Source organism: Vombatus ursinus, unplaced genomic scaffold, assembly GCF_900497805.2.
Source record: "Vombatus ursinus unplaced genomic scaffold, bare-nosed wombat genome assembly UNPS02014778.1, whole genome shotgun sequence".
Classification (NCBI taxonomy): Eukaryota; Metazoa; Chordata; class Mammalia; order Diprotodontia; family Vombatidae; genus Vombatus; species Vombatus ursinus.
Genome location: NW_020954556.1, coordinates 17,960,096 through 17,973,875, shown reverse-complemented (window position 1 = coordinate 17,973,875; position 13,780 = coordinate 17,960,096). Strand labels below are relative to the sequence as shown.

The following is a 13,780-nucleotide window of genomic DNA, read 5'->3' as shown; positions in this document are numbered from 1 at the left end:
AAAGAAAGAAAGAAAGAAAGAAAGAAAGAAAGAAAGAAAGAAAGAAAGAAAGAAAGAAAGAAAGAAAGAAAGAAACTGACACTGGTAAGAAGATATGGATTTTGGCAACAGTGCCAGGTAGCATGAGGGAGATAAAAAAAAACAATAGCGCTGGAGTCAAAGGTCTGCTTAAAACGTGGCTCTGCTACTATGACCTTCTGCAAATAATATAATTAACAGTTTTAAATTTCCTCATCTATAAAATGACGGAGTTGGCCACAGTAAAACTCTAAGGTCTCTTCCAGCTCTAAATCTATGATCCTCTCAATTCTAGACTATGATTAGGCAAGATAGGCTTAGGAAGGTGGTATCTGCAGGAAAGTGCAAGAAGAAGCACTTTTTCATTTTACTTATTACAGAGGAAAAGTTCCTCTCTTATGATATCTATTTTGTATGTATTTCATTATATTTATTTTGTGTGTATTTATCACATGTACATAAATATTTATAGCAGCTCTTTGTCTGGTGGCAAAAAACTGGAAATAAAAGGGTTGCCCAGCAACTGAGGAATGGCTAAACAAATTATGCCATATAAATATAATTGAATATTTTGATGCCATAAGAAATAAAGAAAGAAGTGTTTCAGAGAAACCTGAGAAGACTTTAGGAACTGATGCGAACAGAACCAAGAAAACAATTTATATTATAACATAACAAACAATTTGAACGGTTTAAGAATTCTAATTAAAACAATGGTCAACCCTGATTCCAGATGACCAGTGATGGCAAATCTCATCCCCACTCCTAACAAAAAGGTGATGGACTAAATATGAAGACTATAACCGTTCTAGAAATGCCTAATGTGGAAATTTGTTTGACTAGGCATATTTGTTACATAGGATTGTTTTCTTTTTCCAATGGAAAGAGGGAGGGTAGATAGGGAGCTGAGAAAATAAACACTTGTTAACAGAAACAAAATTTAAAATATTACTCTTTTAGCACAGAGAATTTTTAATAACAAAAATCCCACCATTCACAGTTCATGGAGATTTATTGTGTGACACATCAAGTTGTATTCACTTACCATAGAGGCTCAAAGCCTCTGATGAGCCACAGGGCAACATTTTTAAGGAGTATGGGAGTAGAGAGAAGGGATTGTGTAATTTTCTTTTTTTTTTTAATTTTCTTCATTTGTTTTTAGTCTTCAATATTCACTTCTATAAGATTCTGAGTTCTAAATTTTCTCCCCATCCCTCCACTGCCCCCTCTCCAAGATGGCATGCAATCTGATATAGGTTCCACATGTAGGATTGTGTAATTTTCAAACCTTGTGACCAGAAGGAAGAAGAACAAAAACTGAAACTTTTCAACAAAATGCTCCACCCCATACAAAAGCAGAGATGTGCCAATTGATATTAATCATACACAAGTTGATTTAGCAACAATATTAGCACTTGTCAAACTTCTCCCTGAGCCCAGGCCATGAGAAAAGGATACACAACGGAATACCTGGTACTGTATATAATTCTGGCAGACGAGGCCTTTTTGATTTCACGGCCTTGAATGTGTGTTAGAATATAACACATTATGTTCTGGTGATAAGTTTCTCTAGTCTTAGCCAGTCTGGTCTGCAGACAACAGACGTTCTATACAGACAGTCCATCACCAAGCCCCATAGTCAACCTCTGCCAGCTTGGTAGGTCCTAATGGAATTTGTTAACATAGCCCGTAGGGAAAGTAAAGTTATACTCCACTGTGATGAGGCACTGAAGGACTTCACAGAAGGACAGAGACACACATATGTTAATGACTACACAGTATACCATTTCAAACAAGAGAAGAGGTAACCAGTAAGGTAATCTGACCTAAGACAAAAATAGACTTATCTAAGGCAACTGAAGGATTTAGGTTCAAAAAGAGTCAGGCAAGACAAGCCAAATGGGCCCAGAGGCCTTCAAGGCAACAAATTCAACCTGACTTACCATAAAATAAGCATCTAAGCACCATGAAGAACTTTTTTTTTTTGGTGCATCCTAAGGGATTACTTATCAGAAGAGACTTGGAGGTCTTTCTGACTCAGTGGGTCTCTATCAGGGCTCTCTATTTCCCCCATACTATGTATCCTGTCTGACCCTGGGCAAACTGCTCAACCTTTCAGTGCCTCTGGCTACTCTCTCAAATGATAAATTGCAAAAAAATGTGGTTAGGCATTGGTAGGGTGAGTTATCTACACCAAAGAAATAACAAATCTGATGCAAAAAAAAAAATGGAGTAACATAAAATATGGCAGTCACTTCACTACTCTTTTCATCTCTGCAGCAGCTACATACCTGCCCCCCCCCCCCAAAGGCCTCAAAGGCTTTTGTTACCACCAGGAATCAGGAAGAAATAGCCTCTGGACTCATACTCTTCTCTATTGAAATGATTTCTTATATGTTACTCTTGATCTATGCAATTTTCATCACCCACACATTGGAGCATCCAAGCTGTATCCAAAGAAAAATGTGTGCCCCTGGCTGGCAGTTTACTCCAAAGAGCCGGGGAAAGGGCTTCTGAGGTCCAAGATACAAAACAAGTGACCTACTTCTATGCTTCTCCAACCCCCACAAGCTCACTACAAATGCTTGAGTTTGGAATCATAAAGAGAGGCAGTCTAGTATCCCAGTGGGAATCAGAAGACCTAGGTTCCAGTACCAGTTCTAAAACCTCCTACCTTCCTCACTGTGGTCAAGTCTGCCTCTGGCTAAGCATCACTCATCCTCATCGGCAAAGTAGGCAAGTTGATGTTGGCATGCCCTACTTCAAGGGGAGTCTTGCAAGGAAAGAAGGCACTGTACAAACATGAGTTATCGTGTTTGGTTGCAGAAAAGGCCACCTTTCTGGGCCTTCACAAAGCCCTCTTTGCTCCCTATTCAGGATACTAAAGGAGTCTACAGGCCTGGGTAGCCTTACCTGTGATCTAGGACCTATTTTCCTTCCATCCTATTTCCTTTACTCCATATTCCTCGACTCTATTTCTTTATCCACAAAAGTCTGATTCACATTCTGTCAAGTGAAGAGGGGTGTAAATCTCTAGGGTTTTGAGCTGGATTTCAAGAAATCATCTGGAACTGCCCCACTGCTTTACAGATTAGGAAGTGGAGGCTCAAGAATGAATGAGCCTGGATTCTACGGTCTCTAACGTCTGTTCCAGCTCCAAACTTATGATCACATAGGCCTCCCTACCTGCTTAGCCAGCCGCATCATCCCTCACTGACCTCACCCAGCACAGTAAAGTAGAAGAGAACATGGTATGTAGAGTAACAAAATGTCAGGGTTGAAAGCAGCCTTTCAGCAGGGTAGGAGGAGTTTCCTCTACCAACGAAATCACAAATCGGAGGCAAATTAAAAATAAAAAGAGGAATGTTAAAATATGCCACTCACTCCACCACTCTTCTCATTTCTTCTCCTCCGCCGACCTGGCCCATTAGACAGAGAAGGAAAACTGAGGTCCAGCACAATTGAGTGCTTTTTGCCTAAGATCACACAACTGGCAGGACTGGAAGTCAGACCCACATCTTCTGGCTTCCAGACCAGTGATCTTTCCCCCTATTCCACGGCTGCCCCTAGAATCCGAGCTAATCCCGACTCGGCTACTAACTAGCTTGGTTGGTTTGGGGGCAAGTGGCTTCCCGGTTCCGGGCCTCAGTCTCCCCATCTGTATTCCGAGCTCATGACGGATCAAGGAGTCATTGATGGCAGGTTCTACGGTCCATCTTTTTTTTGGGGGGGGGGGGTTGCAGCTAGCTAGAGCTGCAATAAATCTGCCCCGGGGCGGGCCCTACCACTTCCAGCTCGGGACAAAGGGTATGCAAAAGGGAGCTGCGCCGTGAACGCGAGTGGGGGCTGGGGGATGGGCATGCCCTCTTGCTTTCCTCCCTCCCTCGGCATGCCCGCTCTCCTACCAATCTTTTCCGGCGGGGCGCGCGGCTCTCCCAGGCCCGGACCGCAGAGCAGCAGCAGCAGCACCGCCAGCAGAGGAGGCCCCGGGAGGCCCCGGGAGGTGGCCGAGCGCGCGCGCGGAACCCCGTCGCCTTCCATGGCCTCGCACGCTCGCTAACTCGCGCACTAATGCCGGGGTGCAGCCAGGTGACCGGAGAGAAGAGGAGCCTGCACGCCCCGCCCCTCCCTCCTCCTCCCTCTTCTCTCCTCCCTTCCTCCCTCCTCCTTTCTCTCTCTTCCCTCCTCATCCGGCCCCGCAGCCGCCGAGCCCCGCCCACCTGCTGGAAACTTGGACCCGGCGTGTGCTGCGCATCCGGGAGAGCGCGATGGGAGACCCCAGGAGGGCTGGGGTAGCGGAGCAGAGGCTGGCTCTGTGAGCGAAAATAAGGAGGATCGTTCGTTCATTCCACGAGCATTCAGGAAAGAGGGCATTTCGGAGCTGCAGGGAAACAGAAAGGTCATCCAGCCCAGCTTTCTTAGTCTACAGCATTTATTAAGCTCCTACTGTGTTCCGCTTCCTACTGTGCTAAGCGCTGGAGATAACGGGGATGGGGGAGGGGGATCAATATGGGAAATAGCTAACGTTTAAGTATAGTGCGTTCAGCTTAACAGAGTGCTTTATGTATTTTACTGGAGTCTCACATCAGTCCTGGGAGGTAGGTCTCCACATTTTACAGATGAGGAAGCGGAGGCTGGAAAAGGTGAAGTGAATTGCCCAGGCTCCTACAGCTAGCAAGTAGCCAAGACAGAAATTGACCTCCCTGAATTCAAGTCGAAGAAGGCTGAGGATATACTCATGAAAAGACACTTATGTTAGAGTTGGGGGTAGGGGATTAGTAACAGTAACAATGAAGGAACAGTTGGAAAGATAGGAGAACCTCTGAAGAGTCATATGGACTATATACACATATTCACAAAAGTGTTACTATATAATAATATCATTTATATAGCACTTTAACGTTTGCAAAGAACTTTACAGATATTATCTTATTTTATCCTCACAACAACCCTGGGATGTAGATGCTATTATTATCCCTATTTTACTGATGAGGAAACTGAATCAGGCAGAGGTTAAGTGAATTGGTCAGGGTCACATAGCTAGGAAGCATTTGAGGCTGAATTTGAATTTGTGTCTTCCTGACTCCAAGTCTAATGATCAATCCACTGTGTCACCCAGTCAGCATTTTTTTTCCCTCTCAATACAATGCCATCCACAAAGTAAAAGTCCTGAGATAATTTAATATTTATTGGCAGGGCATTTTAATTTCTTTCCTGGTTGGTTCTATTGTCCAAAGTAGAACAGCTAGTAAGTAGCTGAGAAAGGGCTTGAACTCAGGTCTCCCTGACTCCCAAGTCTAGTACTATTTCTATTACCACACAGGCTGTGAAAGATTAACGCCCACAGAGGTGAAGTGGAAGAAGCACTGCATTTGCAGGCAGAAGGCAAAGGTTTGCCCTCTTTGGAACTCAGTTTCCTCATTTGTAAAATGACAGTGAAAGCCAAAAATTACCTTGTGTGTCTTTTGCATCTAGTTTGTATATACTTATATGGGTACGTGTCTCCCCTCGATGGACTGTAAGCTTCTTGAGGTCAGTATCTGTTTGAGTTCTGTCTTTATAGAACCTAGTATAGTGCCTGGTACGTAGTAAGCACTTGATAAATGTATTTAAGCCACTTGCCTGAGGTTACATGTCTAGTAAGTGACAGGGCCAAGATTCTAATCCACATCTTCTCGCTTGTAACTCAGGTTTCTTTCAGTGGCCGTAAGCTGGTTCTTTATTAAACACCTACTCTATGCCAGTACTGTGAGAATCCATAGCTTCCCTGTCTTCATTTGTGAAATGCACTTGATAAATCAGTCAACCAATAAGCATTTATTAAGTAGGCACTATGCTAAGGGCTGGGGATACAAAGAAAAGAAAAAATCCTTGCCTTTAAGGGGGGGGTATGGTCTAATGGGGGAGACATCATGGAGGAACACAGGTACAGTATATAGGAGATACATGCAGAATAAAGAGAAGGTAACTTAGAGGGGAAAGCACCAGCAGGGGAGGGAGAGAAGGAACCAGGAAAGGTGGCCTACAGAAAGTGGCGTTCGAGCTGGGTCTTGAAAGAACAAGAGCATTCTCAGCTTGGAGAGGAGCCAGTATAGAGGCACAAAAACTGAAGATGAGGCAAAGTGTGTGAGCAAAGGCAAGGAGGCTAATATGACTAGAACACAGAATGTGTGCCAAGGAGTAATGTGTAAGAAGGCTGTAAAGATAGGAAGGGGCCATATTATGAAGAGCTTTAAATGCCAAACAGGCGTTTCTTTGATCCTAGGGATAACTGAGAACCATTGGAGTTTATTGAGGAAACGGGTGACATGATCAAGACCTGTGCTTTAGGAATATCAGTTTGGCAGCTACAAGGAGGATATATTGGAATGGGAGAGACTTGAGGCAGAAGGAAAAATGAAGAGCCTGTTGCAGTAGTCCAAGCCACAGGTGATGGAGTCCTGATCCAGGCTGGTGGCTGTGTGAGTAGTAAGATGGGGACAGGTATAAGAAATGTTTTGGAGGCAGAAACAGGTAGATTTGGCAATTGATTGGCTATGTAGAGGAAGTGAGAGTGAAAAACCAAGGGTGATCCAGGTTTCAAACCTGAGTGACAGGAAGTATGGTAGTAATGAGGAAGTTCAAATAAGAGTTAGATTTGGGAGAAATACAATGAGTTCTGGTTTTGGACATATTGAGTTCAATATGCCTCCACACACTCCATTTAAAATGCCCAGGAGTCAATTGGTGATCGGGAAAGGAACTAGAACTGGTCATCCAGATCTGGGATTAATCTGCACAGAGATGATCATTGAATACCCCTGGGTGGTGATGAGGGTACCAAGTGAGTGAACACGGAAAGATAAGCCAAAGCCTTGGAGACACCCACAGTTAGTGTGTATGGCATGAATGAAGATCCAGTCAAGGAAACTGAGAAGAAGCAGTCAGACTGATAAGAAAACCAAGAAGGAGAAGGGTCATGAAAACAAGAGGAGAAAGTATCCAGAAGAAGTTCATCAGCTGGGTCAAATACTTCAGAAGTCAAGAAAAATAAAGATTGAGAAAGGCCATTAGATTTGTCCATTAAAAGATCATTGATGACTTTGGAGAGTGCAGTTTCAATTTATTGATGAGGTCAGAAGCCAAAGTGCAGAGAATTTAGGAGAGAAAGCAGAGGGAGTTTAGGCACTGAGTGTAGACTGAATTTTCAAGTAGTTTAGCTGAGAAGAGGATAGATGTAGGATGATAACTAACGGATGGTAGGAAACTGGAGCATATCTGAAGGCAGCAGTAAAGAAACAAGGAGATAAGGAGAAATTACATATCAATGAGAAGGCACAGCTAATATAGAAATATCTTTTGTATAACTTCATATGTATAATGAGTATCATATTGCTTGCCTTGTCAGTACATGGGGGAGGGTCTGAAAGGAGGAAGGGAATTCAGAACTCAAAATCTTAAAAGTGAATGTTTAAAAAATGTTTTTTTAAATAAACTAGCATTGAGAAGGGATGATAGTGAGGACAATCTGTGGAGAAGCCTTGAGGTGATGAGATCAAAGGGACATGTAGGGGAGCCGGCCTGGGAAACAAGGGCCGCTTCTTCACGTGAGACAAAGATGAAGGAAGTGGTAGAAGAGGGATGATGTCAGGGGTACATGAGATAAGAAAAGGAAGTTCTGAGTGAATGACTTCAGTTTTAAGGGTAAAGTATGAGATAAGGTCCTCTGATGAGACAGTGGTGGAGATAAACATTCTTTGAGTTACTTGGAGAAAGGAGAGAAGGATTGGAATAGTTACTGTGGTAAGTGGAATAGATCAATACTTAGGGAGGAATATAGAAGGATTGCTTTGCTGCAGGGAGGGCCTAGTTGAGATTAAATGACACAAATTTATAAAGGATCCACTAAGCATGACTTATTGACTTTCTAATGGTTTGTTCTTAATGTTCATCCTTCTTGACCTTGTCTGACACATTTGACACTTTATATGTATTTCTACTTGCACACCCACATTATGTGAGACAGTAAGTTTCTTCATCCTTTCTCCCATTTTTCCTCTAGTGTATCCTTCTCTTCTTCTTTCTTCCCTTAACATTATCAAAATGTAAAAAAAAGAATTTACAGGTCTTCTGCCTCATTTGACTACTCTTTATGACATTAATATTCCAAAGGAACCCTCTTATCATCCTCTCTATAAGAATATCAACAGTCCATCTTCATAAAGTCCCTTTTGATTGTGCCCTTGAATTTATATTTTTATTTTTCTGATATTTGTATTTCACAGCGGTACTTTCTGCCCTGGTCAGGAAAGCAGAGGTGTAAAACACTTGTCCCATGTTGTCCACAATACTGAGTGTAGCCTGAACAAGATTGAAATGTAATTGGGAAATATTTAACAAATAAAGAGCATGGATAATGTTAATATGTCGTTCTAAGTCAATGTATGGCCAGTACCTACTTGAGTTTAACACACTTCTGCAAAGCCAGGCATGTTTTCCTAAAGCAGAGAGAGCCCTGTGTGCTGCCACTTGCCCATTTGACTGTCTTGTTGTGGGGCATTTAAAATTCCCTGTATATAGTCTGAGAACATTCTTCCCTTGCTGATTAGTTGGTATGGGGTGATCTTTCCCCCTACACTGGCCCATAAAGCCCAGCTCTGGCTGCCTGGGAGCCTAAGACCAGAGTGCACCCCTCTTATTTCATATCCTAGCCATCACTCACATACTTGTCCAGTGGAACTGACTGAGGCACAGGAAGCTACATACATTCTGTCCCCTTGGATTCTGAATAATAAACGTTTGTTTCCAGATCCTCAGGTGTTCAGACTTTCCAGTAAGGAAATGGGCTGAAGGCAGTAATTAGAGGGCAATCATTAGACTTCATGCTAGAACATGCCACCTAGAGCATGCTAGTATTGGAAGTCCCTAAACTGAGACTCCCTGAATTCTTTGAAGTTTGCAACAGGGCAAAGAACAGTCTGGGATTCAGCAGGGATGAGACCTTGAAGCTGTGTCCTGCACAAGGAACAGGAGCAGAAGGAAGATAGCAGCCTTGTTGCTTTGGCTTCAGAGCCTTGGCTAGGATCCAGCTTGGACTGAGGTCGGGGCCCACAGCAAGGAGCAGGGTCACTGTGTGGAGAGAGCCAACACTGTGTTCCGTGTAGGGAGCAGGAAGAATAGCCAGATGGCAAGTGAGTTGCTCTGACCCCAGAGCAGGGTTGGAGTCCCAAAATTAGACTTTAGACTATGGTAAGGAATGGTGTAGGGCAGGAGGCTATATACCTTTCATGGAGCAGAAAGAGGAACAATTTGTAGCTCCATCACCCCGAGCCGTAGAGCCTTTCAGCTAGTTGACAGATACTGGGGCAGTCTACTAGAGCTCCGCCCAGGTGCAAAAGCCCAGACCAACACCAAACTCAGCCAAGAGGGAAACAATTAGATTTCATGCTAGATCGTGCCACGTAAGGCATTCTAAAAGTGTCGCAAGTCCCTGCACTGACCTCAGAATTCCTTGAAGAACACAGTTATCAATATATGGAGAAAGCAGTATCAGGACCCCAGAGAATACAAATCAAGACCAAAAAAAAAAGTCCCGACATTCCCTTCGGAAGTGTGCAGATCCTGGGCCAAACACACAGTCCCGATTCAGTTCAACTGGAAGAATGAATAAAAATGGAAAGGAATATGTGATGAAAAGTCGTTGTAGAACAAGAGATATCCAAGATATAAAACCAGAAGAAACAATAAACACCTACAAGTGAAATGTCAAAGAACAACATAGCTTGGCCAGAAGTCAATGAAAATTTACTGGGAAAAATGAAGCAGGGGTTTTAAAATAACATAATATAAAATAAGATCTCTAGAAGAAAGAATTGGAAAATAAATTAGAATGTTTGAGGAAAGACTTAGAAGGGGAATGAATAGCCTAATCCAACAGGTGCAGGTAAGACACAGAAAACCATAAGTAAATGTATATATTACCACTCATAATGCAATAAAATTATATACGATAAATGACCTTTGAATCAAAGATCAAAAATTAATTAGAAACTAAATAGATTAATCCTAAAAAAAGGTGGATCAAAGAACTAGTTTAATTAAAGATAATGACAACAATGAGACAACATAGCAAAATTTGTGGAAATCAGCTAAAGTAATACTTAGGGTTTAATTTGTATCTCTAAACACTTTTATTAGTAAAACAGAGAAAGAACAGATCAACAAATTGGGCAGGCAACTAAAAAAAACCTGGACAACCAACATATTAAAAACCTCCAATTAAACACCGAAATAGAAATCTTGAAAATCAAAGGAGAAATTAACAAAACTGAAAGCAAAAAAAAAAGATTAGAATTAATAAAACTAGCAGCTGTTTTAAAAAAAAACAACAGCAGCAGCAACAATAAAATAGATAAGCCATTACCTAACTTCATTTTAAAAACAGGAAGAAAGCAAAAATCAGTATAAAAAATGAAAAAGGTGAATTGACAATTAATGAAAAAGAAATAATTTGAGGCACTATCTCACCCAGCTGTAGGCCAATCAAACTTACAATCCAAATGAAATGAATGAATATTTACAAAAATAAAAAATGCTCAAATTAACAAACAGGAAATAGAGTACTTGAATAACCCTATTTGGAAAAGGAATTAAGCCATAAATGAACTCCCAAGGAAGGGGGGGGGGGGCGGAGAGAAAACCAGATGGATTTACAAGAAAATTCTACCAAGATTTAAAGAATACTCAAATCCTATACAAAAAAACTGTTTGAAAAAATAGGAAAAGAAAGGGGTCCTACCAAATTCCTTCTATGATACAAATTTGGTCATCATACCTAAACAAAGGAAAGTTAAAACAGAGGGGGGAAAACTTTAGACCAATATGCCTAATAAATATTGATGCAAAAAATTTAAAGGGGCAGCTAGGTGGCACAGTGAATAGAACACTGGCCCTGATTCAGGAGTACCTGAGTTCAAATCCTTCTTTAGACATGTAACCCTTACTAGCTGTGTGACCCCGGGCAAGTCACTTAACCCCCATTGCCCAATCAAAAAATAATTAAAATAAAATATTAGCAAAGAAACTACTACAACATATCACAAAGATTACATATTATGACCAGACTGGATTTATACCAGGAATGTAGGACTGGTTCAATATTAGGAAAATGGTCAACGTAATGGATAACAAAGCCAGCAGAAATCATATGATTATATTAACAGATGCAGAAGAAAAAATTTGACAAGATACAGCATCCACTCCTGTTAAAAAACACTAGAAAGCATAGAAATAAAGTTTTCCTTAGAATGATAAGGAATATCTATCTAAAACTAAGAGCCAGCATTATCTGTAATGAGACCTTTCTTTATTGAATTGATTTTATTAAATCAGGGGTAAAGTAAGATTGTCCATTATCACCATTACTATTTAATATAGTGCTAGAATGCTAGGGGGTAACAATAAGACAAGAAAAAGAAATTGAGGGAATAAACATAGGCAAACATGAAAAAATTATCACTTTTTTGCAGATAATATGAGGGTTTATTTAGAGAACCCTAAAGAAGCAACTAAAAAATTGGTTGAAACAATTAACAACTTCAACAAAGTTGTAGGATATAAAATAAAGCCATATAAATCATCAGCATCTCTATTACCAACAAAATCTAATAGGAAGACATAGAAAAAGAAATTCCATTTAAAATAACTACAAACAATATGAAGTACTTGGGAGTCTGCTTGGCAAGACACACACACACACACGCACACTCATACAGAGGAACTATGTGAACACTATTATAAAACACTTCACGCAAAGGCAGATCTAAATAATTGGAGAAATAATAATTACTCTTTAGTAGGACAAGCCAATATAAGAAAAATAGCAATACTACCTAAATTAATTTACTTATTCAGTGCCTTGCCAAACTACCAAAAAATATTTTCTAGAGCTAGAAAGAAAAAAAAACTAACAAAATTCATCGGGAAAAACAAAATATCAAGAATATCAAAGGAATCAATGGAAAAAAAAATGGTAAGAAAAAGGGCCTAACAGTACCAAATCCCAAACTATACTACAAAGCTGTAATAATCAGAACAATTTGGTACTAGATAGGAAGCAGAAAGGTTGATTAATGGAACAGATTAGATACTCAGTATAGAGAAACAAATTAATACAGTATCTTAGACTTTGATAAGCCGAAAGATCCCAACTACTGGAGCAAAAACTAATTATTCAACAAAAACTGTTAGAAAAATAAAAAGTAGTTTGACAGAAACCAGGGATAAACCAAAATCTTATACAGTATAACAAAACAACCTCCAAATGGGTACATGATTTAGACATAAAGGGTTATATCATAAATAAATTAGCAGAGCAGGGAAGAAATTACCTGTCAGATATATGGAAAAGTAAAAGATTATGACCAAAGTAGATAGGTTCATAGGTGGTAGAATGGACAATTTTGGTTGCATAAAACCAAAAAAGTTTTTGCACAAACACCAATGCAGCTGAAATTAGAAAAGATGTAAGAAACTGTGGAAAAATACCTTGGTAACAAGTTTCTCTGATAAAGGTCTCATTTCTAAGATATATAGAATTTAATTATATGTGATATATATGGATATATAGAGGAGAAAATCTATTATATAGCTATGTAGATCTATTAGATATAATAAGAGATCTATTAGATATAATATGTAGACATAGAATGTAAGACTGGAGTCAGATCTTTACAAATAAAAGTCATTCCCCAATTGTTAAATAGTCAAAATATATGAATAGCCAGTTTTCAGAGGAAAAAATCCAACTGATCAATACTCACATGAAAAAATCTTCTAAATCATTAATAATTAGAGAAGTACAAATTAAAACACGGGAAAATTGACCTTTTGTGAAAGAGAACTTTTAAGCATTCATGATGAAAAAAAACAAAATCAAAACTCAGAGCTTAGTAGAAATTTTGTAATAAAAACATTTCAAGAGAAACTTAAAATTTGAATATGTTTGAGTAATTGGAAGGGACTGCACCAGGATGAAATGTTTACATTACAATAGGGGAACAAGAAACAAGCTTCCCCTCAGAACCATAATGTCATTAAAGGTCATAGAGGGATTTAAATAATCTAAAAGTTTTGGGAGTGGCTATGTAATGTTTTGATGATCTTAAAAGAAGATAGAAAAGGGGGGAGAGAGGAATACACTAGATGATAAAGGGGGAATTTAATATCTCACATTTGGATGCCGTGTCTGGATGACTGTACAAACAAAAAAGAGGAAACTCAGGGAGCTGGTGTCACCTGAACCTAATATTCACCTAAACAGGTTTTAAGGAGGGTAGAACACACCTACACACAAAGAGTTTTGTATAGAAATGAATTCAATATAGGGAAACAGGAGGGAACTGGGAAAAGGAGATGGAGAATAGACAGACTCATGGGGGAATTAGTAAGAACAGAGCATAGAAATAGAAGCTGATTGCATCAAGCATAGATCACTAGGGCTAAGCACACTTCTTTGTCAGCATCTTTTTCTTAACAAAGAGAAGCTAAAGAGCAAAGAGAGGAAAAAGTATTAGAAAATAGCATAAAGGGAAAAAACCAAATAATCATAATTCTGAACATGAATGGCTTAGCAGAATCAGTTACAAAGATTCAAACAATATGCTATTTACAAGAAGTACATTTGAAATATAGCTAGGTCCTTATTAGTACAAATAATTCAGTTCCTAACATAGTCACATGTATATAAATTCAAAGTTTTAATTATGGTAAAATAAGATAAATA

The 13,780-nt window shown here is 39.8% G+C and overlaps 1 protein-coding gene and 1 pseudogene across 1 annotated transcript in view; one reads left to right on the top strand and one right to left on the bottom strand.

The window, feature by feature from the left end:
• Positions 1-4,059, bottom strand: part of PCYOX1 (prenylcysteine oxidase 1) — a 25,352-nt gene extending 21,293 nt beyond the window's left edge. Inside the window, exon 1 of the mRNA XM_027865159.1 lies at positions 3,924-4,059. Within this exon, the coding sequence (XP_027720960.1) occupies positions 3,924-4,059 (136 nt within the window). The remainder of the gene's footprint in view (positions 1-3,923) is intronic.
• A 30-nt stretch (positions 4,060-4,089) lies between these two features.
• Positions 4,090-13,780, top strand: part of LOC114045357 — a 31,501-nt pseudogene continuing 21,810 nt past the window's right edge.